The sequence below is a fragment of the Nerophis lumbriciformis genome, linkage group LG11, assembly GCF_033978685.3.
Source record: "Nerophis lumbriciformis linkage group LG11, RoL_Nlum_v2.1, whole genome shotgun sequence".
NCBI classification, from domain to species: domain Eukaryota; kingdom Metazoa; phylum Chordata; class Actinopteri; order Syngnathiformes; family Syngnathidae; genus Nerophis; species Nerophis lumbriciformis.
In genome coordinates, this window is record NC_084558.2 from 5,945,632 (window position 1) to 5,958,407 (window position 12,776).

Here is a 12,776-nt window from a genome sequence, read left to right on the forward strand (position 1 = left end):
AAAATATTGGACACAGTGTGTTGTCAAGCTTATGAGATGCGATGCAAGTGTAAGCCACTGTGACACTATTCCTTTTTTTTATTTTTTTTTTTATAAATATCTAATGATAATGTCAATAAGGGATTTTTAATCACTGCTATGTTGAAATTGTAACTAATATTGATACTGTTGTTGATAATATTCATTTTTGTTTCATTACTTTTGGTTTGTTCTGTGTCGTTTGTGTCTCCTCTCAATTGCTCTGTTTATTGCAGTTCTGAGTGTTGCTGGGTCGGGTTTGGTTTTAGAATTGGATTGCATTGTTATGGTATTGCTGTGTATTGTTTTGTTGGATTAATTTAAAAAAATAAAATAAAATGAAAAAATAAATAAATAAATAAAAAATAATTTTTTTATAAATGAGAATCGATTCTGAATCGCACAACGTGAGAATCGCGATTCGAATTAGAATCGATTTTTTTCCCCACACTTCTAAAATATATACAAACTTTCTATTTATGGTTAGGTCTGAAGCGGTTCAATAATTTATTGTGTTGAAAGTTTAAAAAAGAAAAAAAACTTTTGCATGACTTACTTATCACACTTGTATGAGTTTCGCCATGTTTTGGCTAGGGTGGGATAATGTGAGTTTTTAGGGGGAAAAAACTGTCATAGTTCCAAAAATAATAGTGCATCAAAATCAATGGTATGAATTATTGACATATTATAAGCTGTAAGTACCTCATCTCAAGTATTCCACTATACAACTTGTTTTGGGAAATTATGCATATTTGGTGTTTTCCCCAAATGTTGGTTTTGTTTTTTTGTTTTTCACAAAAAGAGCATTAAACATAAAAAAACAATACCAATATATAAACATTTTATATCTATGGATATGTCAGAAGCTGTTTAACAATTTAAAGCGTTGAAAGTTTAAAAAGATAATATATGACTTACTTACAACACTTTGAGTGCTACCATTTTTCTTCGCTTAGGAGGCTTAACATAGTTTTGAATTAAGTCGACTCAAGGGTTAAATTATCAGCATGTTAGCCAGGTATATTCAATTCCAGCAGCTGGAATTAAAGCGCAATTTGAAGCAACAGATGGTTTTCCTAATGTAATCAGAGTTATCGACTGAACACGCTTGCCATCATATGATGAATATGTATATGTCAACAGGAAGCATTTTTATTCGATCAATGTACAGATCAAATGTGATGCGCAAATGCAATGAAGCAACATTGGAGCGATGTGGTCTGGTTCAACGCATGGTTCTTACATTGTAAGTAACAGCATGGTTGTCAACTAACTACAAGCTGGCATTGTGTGCCGTTAGTGGCTTCTTGGTGAATACATTTATTTACATGATGGTCCTAATATTAATTCCTGTGATGCACATTGAGCATATCAATCAATCAAAGTGTATTTATATAGGCCTTAATCACAAATATCTCAAAGGGCTGCAACAAACCACATGGACATCCTCAGCTCTGATCCCACATCAGGGCAAGAAAAAACTCAGCCCAACAGGAACAAACCTGAAGGGACTGCAGATGTGGGTGACCGCTGCAATGCATCCTGGGTCCCGAATTGGAACTACTAGTGCCTCCCCCGTGGAGGCTGATCCGTGGTCACCTGATAACCTCTCCACGCAGGACAGGGGGGCAGAGCAGAAAAGAGAGACAGCAGATCAACTGGTCTAAAAAGGGGTCTATTTAAAGACTAGAGTATATAAATGAGTTTTAAGATGGGACTTAAATGCTTCTACTGAGGTAGCATCTCTAACTGTAGGGCATTCCAGAGTACTGGAGCCCGAATAGAAAATGCTCTAAAGCCCGCAGACTTTTTTGGGGCTCTGAGAAGCACTAGTAAGCTGGAGTTTTTAGAACGCAGATTTCTGTCCGGGACATATGGTACAATACACTCAGCAAGATAGGATGGAGCTAGACCGTTTAGTATCACTAACATGCAACAATAGTGGAATAGAGTACATTTTATACTCTAGCAAGAAGCACCTCCCAAGTAATTGTCGGTGAAAATATTTTTTTTGCCGTTTGTCTCATAATATTTGTGTTTTCTGACTGTGCGGAGTATGAGGTTTCAGGCTCATGGCTAATTTAAATATGATTTGCGTATTTAAATGGCGGCGTGGACAGGTAGTGGCCGGCCACTCCAACCTGTGCGCTCAATTCCACGTTGATTGGGATGTACAAAAGAAATGTGCTTGGATTAATACCTGCGCACACTTTAATCCTTTGGAATTTGTTTGTGCATACAAGATTTGAGTGTGCTCCGGTTTTTAGTAGGAAATCCACGCAAGTCTACATGAGGCCCCCCCCGGTCACTGCTCAGTGTGAGTGACAGGACGAAAAGCTCTAACGGTCTTGGGAGAAGTCTTTTGGCGCCACATGTTGGTCTTTATGTACAAATCTTTCAACCCTAAATATACGTTAAGGCCACTGGTCTTTTTATTATTTATGTATATTTATTTTTCAAAAATGGCATATTCTGGTCAATGCAGTATTTTATACTTCAAATCAAATCAAATCAACTTTATTTATAGAGCACATTTAAAATTTACCACAGGGGTAGCCAAAGTGCTGTACAATGAGCAGGTTAAAAGATAAAACGAGTACCGAGCAAACACAACACAACACAAACAGAACACGATAGAAAATGAATAATTAAAATAGAATTAATAAAAACATAAAAACAGGATCACAGCAGGTGTATTATGGGGCGCCATTGCAGGATGGATATCACTCAGTGTTAAAAGCCATGGAATAAAAGTATGTTTTTAAGAGAGATTTAAAAACAGGAAGAGAGGAGGCTTGTCTAACACTCAGGGGTAGGTCGTTCCAGAGCTTGGGAGCAGCAACGGCGAAAGCTCTGTCACCTCTAAGCTTCAGCCTTGTGTCAGGGACCGTCAACAGCAGCTGATCGGCTGATCTTAAGGATCGGGTGGGGCAGTAAGGCTGAAGGAGGTCGGAGAGATAGGTTGGCGCGAGGTTGTTTAGACATTTAAAAACAAATAAAAGGAGTTTAAAATGTATTCGGTAACGCACAGGGAGCCAGTGAAGGGACGCTAAAATAGGGGTGATGTGCTCACGTCTGCGGGTCTGTGTTAGCAGACGAGCAGCAGAGTTCTGCACGAGCTGCAGGCGGGCGAGGGAGGCCTGGCTAATGCCAACATACAGGGCATTACAATAATCAAGACGAGTCGAGATAAAAGCGTGGATTAATTTCTCAAGATCATGTCTTGATAGAAGCGGTTTCACTTTCGCTATTTGGCGTAATTGATAAAAGCTTTTTTGAACGACGCTGCTGATTTGTTTTTCGAATTTAAAATCTGAGTCAAACTTTACCCCCAGGTTTGTGACAGAGTCGCTGAGATACGGGGTCAGAGTGCCGAGGTCAACGTTGGGGGAGGGAGAGCGACTTGGACCGAACAACATAACTTCTGTTTTATCTTCATTTAGGCTCAGGAAGTTAGCTGAAAGCCAGACTTTGATGTCGTGCAGGCAGTCAATAAGACGTTGAACCGTGTTATTTTGTGCCATGGGAAAATAAATCTGGCAATCATCGGCATAAAAATGAAATGCAATACTGTACTTCCTAAAAATAGAACCAAGGGGGAGAAGGTAAAGCGCAAATAAAATTGGGGCAAGGATTGAGCCCTGGGGGACCCCATGTGGTAAAGGAGCTGTGGACGACATAAAACTGTCTACTTTTACACAAAAACTCCTGTCGGTTAGGTACGACCGGAACCAGTTGAGGGCGGCGCCCTTAATGCCCACACAGTTCTCAAGACGAGTGATTAAGGTGGCGTGGTCGACGGTGTCGAACGCAGCAGACAGATCTAAAAGCACCAGGACAACATATACTTGAATGTATGTTGCCCTAATAAAGCCTATAACTTCATGTTATAGCTTTTAGTATTCATACCTATATTTCAGCTTTTTTCTACTATAGGGATGAATCGATATGAAAATTTCATATCACAGTTATCATGACCAAAATTAACATTATCATTATTATCACAGTGTTGTTGAATGTGCTCAAAAAGTACTTTTAAACACACTGACATCTTTTGACCAATTTATTATATTTATCCATCCATCAATTTTCTACCGCTTGTCCCTTTTGAGGTCGCGGAGGGTGCTGGAGCCTATCTCAGCTGCACATGGGCGGAAGGCGGGGTACACCCTGGACAAGTCGCCGCCTCATCGCAGGGCCAACACAGATAAACAGACAACATTCACACTCACATATTTAAATTACCAAAATAAATAGACACACTGCTAGAAACCCAACTAACACTGATAGTGTTTTAGTTTTAGTATTTTATCTGTTTTAATAGCTAAGCTTTTGGGGTTTTTTAACTATTGGTTTGTACTAGGGCACTTTTAAGATTTATTTAAATGGAAACTGTATCAAATAAAATCTATTTGTGGTGAGGGTTGTGGCGTCCTACCCTGTTCAGTGGTCCTTGACCGCACCATAAAAACCCCTCTCTCGTATTCCTGTGAGTATAGAAAGATCGCTCTGGACTAAGAGAGTACAGCATACATGTCCAATGTTCAATTGAATAGCTTAGTTACTTTGACAGCAATGTGTTTATACAATGTTTAGACTGGGCTATGTCATTTATTAATGGGGAAAGACTTTAATGTCTCTTGTTTTCATGTTCGCATTTAAGCTAGCAGCCTAAATGCGATCCCCTCCAAGGTTTCTCATTGTATCCCATTGGGTTGAGTTGTTTTTTTTCCTGATGTGGGATCTGAGCCGAGGATGTCGTTGTGGCTTGTGCAGCCCTTTGAGACGTTTGTGATTAAGAGCTATATAAATAAACTTTGATTGACTCAATTTATTTAAGTACCGTTATCAATCCATCCATCCATCCATCCATGTTCTTCCGCTTATCCGAGGTCGGGTCGCGGGGGCAGCAGCCTAAGCAGGGAAGCCCAGACTTCCCTCTCCCCAGCCACTTCGTCCAGCTCCTCCCGGGGGATCCCGAGGCGTTCCCAGACCAGCCGGGAGACATAGTCTTCCCAACGTGTCCTGGGTCTTCCTCGTGGCCTCCTACCGGTCGGACACGCCCTAAACACCTCCTTAGGGAGGCGCTCGGGTGGCATCCTGACCAGATGCCCGAACCACCTCATCTGGCTCCTCTCGATGTGGAGGAGCAGCGGCTTTACTTTGAGCTCCCCCCGGATGACAGAGCTTCTCACCCTATCTCTAAGGGAGAGCCCCGCCACCCGGCGGAGGAAACTCATTTCGGCCGCTTGTACCCGTGATCTTGTCCTTTCGGTCATAACCCAAAGCTCATGACCATAGGTGAGGATGGGAACGTAGATCGACCGGTAAATTGAGAGCTTTGCCTTCCGGCTCAGCTCCTTCTTCACCACAACGGATCGATACAGCGTCCGCATTACTGAAGACGCCGCACCGATCCGCCTGTCGATCTCACGATCCACTCTTCCCTCACTCGTGAACAAGACTCCAAGGTACTTGAACTCCTCCACTTGGGGCAAGATCTCCTCCCCAACCCGGAGATGGCACTCCACCCTTTTCCGGGCGAGAACCATGGACTCGGACTTGGAGGTGCTGATTCTCATCCCAGTCGCTTCACACTCAGCTGCGAACCGATCCAGTGAGAGCTGAAGATCCTGGCCAGATGAAGCCATCAGGACCAAATCATCTGCAAAAAGCAGAGACCTAATCCTGCAGCCACCAAACCGGATCCCCTCAACGCCTTGACTGCGCCTAGAAATTCTGTCCATAAAAGTTATGAACAGAATCGGTGACAAAGGGCAGCCTTGGCGGAGTCCAACCCTTACCGGAAACGTGTCCGACTTACTGCCGGCAATGCGAACCAAGCTCTGACACTGATCATACAGGGAGCGGACCGCCACAATCAGACAGTCCGAAACCCCATACTCTCTGAGCACTCCCCACAGGACTTCCCGAGGGACACGGTCGAATGCCTTCTCCAAGTCCACAAAGCACATGTAGACTGGTTGGGCAAACTCCCATGCACCCTCAAGGACCCTGCCGAGAGTATAGAGCTGGTCGTTATCAATCCCGTTTTTTTTATCATTCTAGTTTAAAAAGGTAATACTAACTGTCGGGATTTTGCCTGCGGTTATCATTAATACCGTTTATCGTTTTGTGCGTAGTCTTATATTAGGGTGAACTCAGTACAGCAGAGTTACAAAAAACTATACAGCTGATTATCAGGTGGAGTTTTGGAGAGCAGGGCCCAACTGCATTTTGGTGAAGATGCTAATAAAAGCGCAGATATAAGAATGTACTTGAGCCTTTTTGCAGTTACAGTCCACTTGCATCGGGGGCCAAGTTGGTCCTGTAGGTAGTTTAATCTACTATTCTTTTTTTAAAATCAAATAAGTAAGCTTCTCCGATTGCATGGCCTTGGTGAAGCCCCGCGCTCTGCTAGTGGCTACTCTCGTCATTGTTATTGTTTACAAATCTGGGAGCCCCGCCACGGTCAAAGTGGCACCGGCCCTGTGCGCGAGATCAAAGTAGAAGCATTATCCGTGGCTACAATTCCAGTGGCTTACCAGCTGCCTCCCTGTAACCCAAACCACGGGACACACTGCTGTAATTACAACGTCCACATATGTTTCTCACATTGAGGGGGCAATCAATTGCTTTTCCTATTAATACGAAAGATACGGGGGCCTGGCATCTGGAGCTCAAACGGGGCAGGGTTTATCTCCGTTAACAGCAATTGAGCTGGGAGTGGGTGGTAAATCTAACAAGGGACATGCGTAGAGGACAAGAAATACCTCAACCGCAATCTTCGCGGATGTCACGATTGTGTCACCACCCTGACGGTGCCTTCCGGGTGCTGCTGGTTTTACGGTTTGGGATTTATGTCCCCCGTGTATACGCCACCGCCTCCCTTCTTGGAGATCATCCTTGTCGCTGGCAGAAAGCCCTTATCATTCCCCCCCCCCTGCACCAAACAAATTGTTGTTATGAGGGCCTGCCAGTCTTACCGTGTGTTCCACTGCAGCCCTCAGTAACAACAGTGTCATGTTGCTAATTGAAGTCTCCTTTGTCTCGCACAAGCTTAAAAACCAACGCGGTCCTTACGTGCTTGGTACCATTAATGTCGCATTAGTGCGCACACCACACACACGTGTGTGTTGTCTGTTAGTAGTAAGCCGCAATGGAGCCCATCCCCTTCTCTCTCCCTGAGATGCCTTTTCGAGCCACTCCTTCCCTTTCTCCAATTGGAAGCACGAGGCCACCTCCCTCCCTTGGCTCATTGGTATGCATGTGATGATGCCTTGTGTGTGTGTGTGTGTGTGTGTGTGTGTGTGTGTGTTTGGAGAGGGGCAGCAGGAGCAGTCAGTGCAATGGGATAGAGGCGAGCGAGGAGGCGGAGGAGAGTGAATGAGAGCTGCATGGCTGCCTGCTGAAGCTTGCTTTAGCTCCACGCCACACCGAGCCACGTTTGCATGCACTCCGAACCCCGGCTAGGAGCCAGGACAGATCAGTGCTACAAAGGACACCTTGAGCTAAGATTTCTAGGCACCAGCTGCAACCTCAACCTGCCCTGCATCCTCTCCTGTCCCCTGGCCGCCGCTCCTTTGCTTTTTGTCCCCTTCCTCCTTATGCCCTTGTCCTCAGCGGCTCCTCCGACCACCCTGGCCAGTATATGGATAGAAGCTCCTTCTTTCAGCTCATACAAGAGCAGGTAAGGCAGCAGCAGCAGCGGTGGATGTTTCTATGGTTACGGGCTGCCACAGCCACCTCACTTGTCTATCTAGAGAGGGAGAGACACACACACACACATATGCACAACATCGCAGTGGATTGATGCCCCGCAGAGGGCTGAAGGGGTGTGTGTGTGTGTGTTTCCAGGATAGCGCCTAGGACAATACGGTACATCATGGAACCATGTGGGTCCCGACGCTGTGAGGTCAGAGCATGAGCCGCTGAGTGGTGTTGGTGGTCGCTGCATATTGGTTGGATCTTTCAGTGTGAATGTTGTGTTTCATTTGTTCTGCTTCAGCAATCAATCCATTGAGACTTGTCGTTTTTGTCCGTCTTGGGTGATTCTCCTTACGGGTGGGTGACCGCCGTTGTTCTGACTTGTCCGGTTTGCTACTTTGAATTTAACGTTGGTATTCATCGCTGTCAAACTAACACAGCGGTATTTATTTAACTGTCAAATGGGGGCTGATTGACCGATGGATTGAACAGTCATTCTCTTCAAGATGGGAGAAATCGATTACTTGCAGCAGGGTTCTGGGGGGGTGGTCAAAGTTGATTGGCCTGCCACCAACACCCTTATCAACAGCATCAATAACCTCAGAATGTGTGTGTTTTTATGAATGTGTGTTTGTAGCAAAAGGAGGAAACCCGTGTGTGCTGAGTAAGAGGATGCTCGTGGTCAGCGCCAGTGAGTCATTGACTGTACGAGTGCTTCAGTGATGGCAACCGAGTGGTGGTGATAGCTTAACTGTATATGACAACGCCTCCTAATTGATTAATTGATCAATTGCATCAGTGCTTCTCAATTATTTTCTGTCATGACCCCCCCTGGAAGAAAAAAAAATGTATAGTCTCCCCCAACTTGGATTACTATTGAGAACTTGATAATATTTATTTATTTATTGTGTGAGTTATATTCTTTAAATATGCCTTTTTTTAAATTCTGGTCGCAAACTTCTCCACGTCTTCCTATAAATGTACTACTGTTACTTGTTTGAAAAGAAACCTGTTGATTAGATTGCGCATTGCTGCCACCGACCTCCAGACGTGTGTATTGTTCTAACATGAACACTAGAGCAGGGCTATTCAACTACATAATGAAGAGGGCCGCAGTTTCCAGAGCCCAAGGTCTCAGGGGCTGTACATCAAAATTTGGATGTTACTTTAGAAAAGTGCCTCCGCAGGTTGTATTCCTCTGTGTTTACTTATTTACAAAGTAAACACATTAGCTTTCACACTGCACTGTCAACTAATTCATTATTCTGCCCTCGCCACTCGTTTCCAGCGGGTGCAGCTAGACAGATAGTTAACAGCATGAAGAAACAGAAGCTAAGTTATGTTGATGGTTGATGTTCCTTCTTCTGAATAATTTTTCTTCCACAGTTTTATTTCTTTATTCGTCTTCCTTTATTTCACAAGGCATTCACAAAAAAAATTAAAATGTGGCTTATCAATGTCTACAGCTGCCAGCACTAAAAGATGAGCCTGTTTTGATGCTAAGATAAATGTTATGTTGTGATGTAGTTCTTTTATTTTTTTTTATCATATCGTACAAGTATTGTGTGCTTTTTTTCTTTTTCTCTCTTTCATTTATTTTTCTTTAAAATTGTAATTTTACTGCCTTTTTTACATCATGGCCAGGGGACTACAGATGACAACTAGCCTTCTAGCTAATGCTGGCTTTTTTAACCATGTGTAGTCATGTGTTATATTAAATTGCATTGTCCCCTTTGAAATAAACTAATCTTAATCTAATCTTTATTTTAGGATTGTAAGACTGTAATTACAAACATTACAAAAGTATAACGTCCATTGTGTATTTTACATAAATAATGTCCATTTGTGTAAGTTACATAAATAAAATAGGCTTAGTGTTAATACACACAGCAAACATTGCACACGTTGTTTAACACAATTAAACCTAAAGTGTAGCTTCATCGCCCTTTGCTGGTCAAATTCAACGTTACATGTATTTAGAGTTAAACAGCCAAGAACAATACGGCCAGGAATACAAAAGATGTCAAAAAGTCATCAACTTCAATACATTCATACTTTGTCGTCAAGTTGCTGTTAAAAGTCAAATTTTTGCGATTTATTTAGATTTTTTTTCAGGGTAGATCGTGCCATCTTCTTCTACTTCATTGTGACACATATGCTTCGCTGTTGCCACCTGCGGGGTGGCGGGAGTACCGCATACATGGTCAACTCTGTTTTGAATAGCTTCATCAAGCCGATTTGGGTGATGTTCAGCGGGCCAAATTAAAAGCTTTGGCGGGCTGGATGTGGCCCGAGGGCCGTCAGGTGAATCGGCCTGCACTAAAGTGTAGACAGAAATAATGAAAATCTCCCTTGCTAATTTTGCCCCCCCTCCAACCCTAACCCACTATTTGAGAAACACGGAAATATACAGGTAAAAGCCAGTAAATTAGAATATTTTGAAAAACTTGATTTATTTCAGTAATTGCATTCAAAAGGTGTAACTTGTACATTATATTTATTCATTGCACACAGACTGATGCATTCAAATGTTTATTTCATTTAATTTTGATGATTTGAAGTGGCAACAACTGAAAATCCAAAATTCCGTGTGTCACAAAATTAGAATATTACTTAAGGCTAATACAAAAAAGGGATTTTTAGAAATGTTGGCCAACTGAAAAGTATGAAAATGAAAAATATGAGCATGTACAATACTCAATACTTGGTTGGAGCTCCTTTTGCCTCAATTACTGCGTTAATGCGGCGTGGCATGGAGTCGATGAGTTTCTGGCACTGCTCAGGTGTTATGAGAGCCCAGGTTGCTCTGATAGTGGCCTTCAACTCTTCTGCGTTTTTGGGTCTGGCATTCTGCATCTTCCTTTTCACAATACCCCACAGATTTTCTATGGGGCTAAGGTCAGGGGAGTTGGCGGGCCAATTTAGAACAGAAATACCATGGTCCGTAAACCAGGCACGGGTAGATTTTGCGCTGTGTGCAGGCGCCAAGTCCTGTTGGAACTTGAAATCTCCATCTCCATAGAGCAGGTCAGCAGCAGGAAGCATGAAGTGCTCTAAAACTTGCTGGTAGACGGCTGCGTTGACCCTGGATCTCAGGAAACAGAGTGGACCGACACCAGCAGATGACATGGCACCCCAAACCATCACTGATGGTGGAAACTTTACACTAGACTTCAGGCAACGTGGATCCTGTGCCTCTCCTGTCTTCCTCCAGACTCTGGGACCTCGATTTCCAAAGGAAATGCAACATTTGCATGGTTGGGTGATGGTTTGGGGTGCCATGTCATCTGCTGGTGTCGGTCCACTCTGTTTCCTGAGATCCAGGGTCAACGCAGCCGTCTACCAGCAAGTTTTAGAGCACTTCATGCTTCCTGCTGCTGACCTGCTCTATGGAGATGGAGATTTCAAGTTCCAACAGGACTTGGCGCCTGCACACAGCGCAAAATCTACCCGTGCCTGGTTTACGGACCATGGTATTTCTGTTCTAAATTGGCCCGCCAACTCCCCTGACCTTAGCCCCATAGAAAATCTGTGGGGTATTGTGAAAAGGAAGATGCAGAATGCCAGACCCAAAAACGCAGAAGAGTTGAAGGCCACTATCAGAGCAACCTGGGCTCTCATAACACCTGAGCAGTGCCAGAAACTCATCGACTCCATGCCACGCCGCATTAACGCAGTAATTGAGGCAAAAGGAGCTCCAACCAAGTATTGAGTATTGCACATGCTCATATTTTTCATTTTCATACTTTTCAGTTGGCCAACATTTCTAAAAATCCCTTTTTTGTATTAGCCTTAAGTAATATTCTAATTTTGTGACACACGGAATTTTGGATTTTCATTTGTTGCCACTTCAAATCATCAAAATTAAATGAAATAAACATTTGAATGCATCAGTCTGTGTGCAATGAATAAATATAATGTACAAGTTACACCTTTTGAATGCAATTACTGAAATAAATCAAGTTTTTCAAAATATTCTAATTTACTGGCTTTTACCTGTAGTTTGAGATGGAGGCCTTACTTATTTTTTAATTTATTTTGAAGGCTTTTTGTATAAGTCTGCAGCTTCATATTAGCTCCCATTTGTACTCACTGTAGCTGTTCCAGTCTCAATACTTTTGACAGTACACTGCATATTTCCCATTGGTGAAGTTCTACTGAAAGTCGTCAGGCTTGAGAGCTAAAAATTGGGCAGTAGATGGCTGATCGTGTAAATGTGTTATTGATTTGTGTGTGTTGTGTGTCCCTAAAGTGTACAAGGCCACAGTTGAACACGCTGCAGTGCCATTATGCGCAAATCTGGAGCAAATCAATCACAAAAAAACAGGTGAGAGTGGGGCTGACAACCAGCTTTTTGAATCTTTGAGGAATCCGGCGCTGATTTAGTTTTTTGATGATGAGTGACTGCATTCTCAAGGAAATATTTGTGTAGAACATTCCTAGCTCATGGCAGCACGGTGGAACAGGAGTTAGTTTGTGTGCCTTACAATAAGAAGGTCCTAAGTTCAATCCCGGGCTCGGGGTCTTTCTGTGTGGAGTTTGCATGTTCTCCACGTGACTGCGTGGGTTCCCTCCGGGTACTCCGGCTTCCTCCAACCTCCAAAGACATGCACCTTGGGGATAGGTTGATTGGCAACACTAAATTGGCCCTAGTTTGTGAACGTGAGTGTGACTGTTGTCTGTCTATCTGTGTTGGCACTGCGATGAGGTGGCGACTTGTACAGGGTGTACCCCGCCTTCCGCCCGACTGCAGCTGGGATAGGCTCCAGCACTCCCCGCGACCCCGAAAGGGAGAAGCGGTAGAAAATGGATGGATGGATGGATGGATTCCTAGCTCATGATATCTGTATTGTTTCAGCCCCTGGAACAACAGTTATTACCTGCTATGATTGGAAGTCAGGCACTTTTACCTTGTGTCGTCATAGGCAACACTCGCAGTCGTAAGTCTGTGCTTGTAGCTTGAGAACACACCAGGAATTTGTGGCGCCCTTTTTATGGGTTTTGTTTAAAGTGGGCGGCGTGGCGCGGTGTGAGAGTGGCCGTGCGCGACC

The 12,776-nt window shown here is 43.6% G+C and overlaps 1 protein-coding gene across 6 annotated transcripts in view; it reads left to right on the forward strand.

Annotated features, from left to right (window-relative positions):
* The window catches only part of rhbdl1 (rhomboid, veinlet-like 1 (Drosophila)), a 176,499-nt gene that overhangs the window by 27,950 nt on the left and 135,773 nt on the right, over positions 1-12,776 (forward strand). Inside the window, exon 1 of one of the 6 annotated variants that reach the window (XM_061967632.2) lies at positions 7,386-7,708. The exons of 4 other annotated variants lie outside the window; for them this stretch is intronic. In XM_061967632.2, coding sequence (XP_061823616.1) covers positions 7,670-7,708 — 39 coding nt within the window. In that variant the 5' untranslated portion in view covers positions 7,386-7,669. Of the gene's footprint in view, positions 1-7,385; positions 7,709-7,865; positions 7,934-12,776 lie in introns of those variants that run through there. One more of the 6 variants, XM_061967634.1, reaches the window with a different exon arrangement.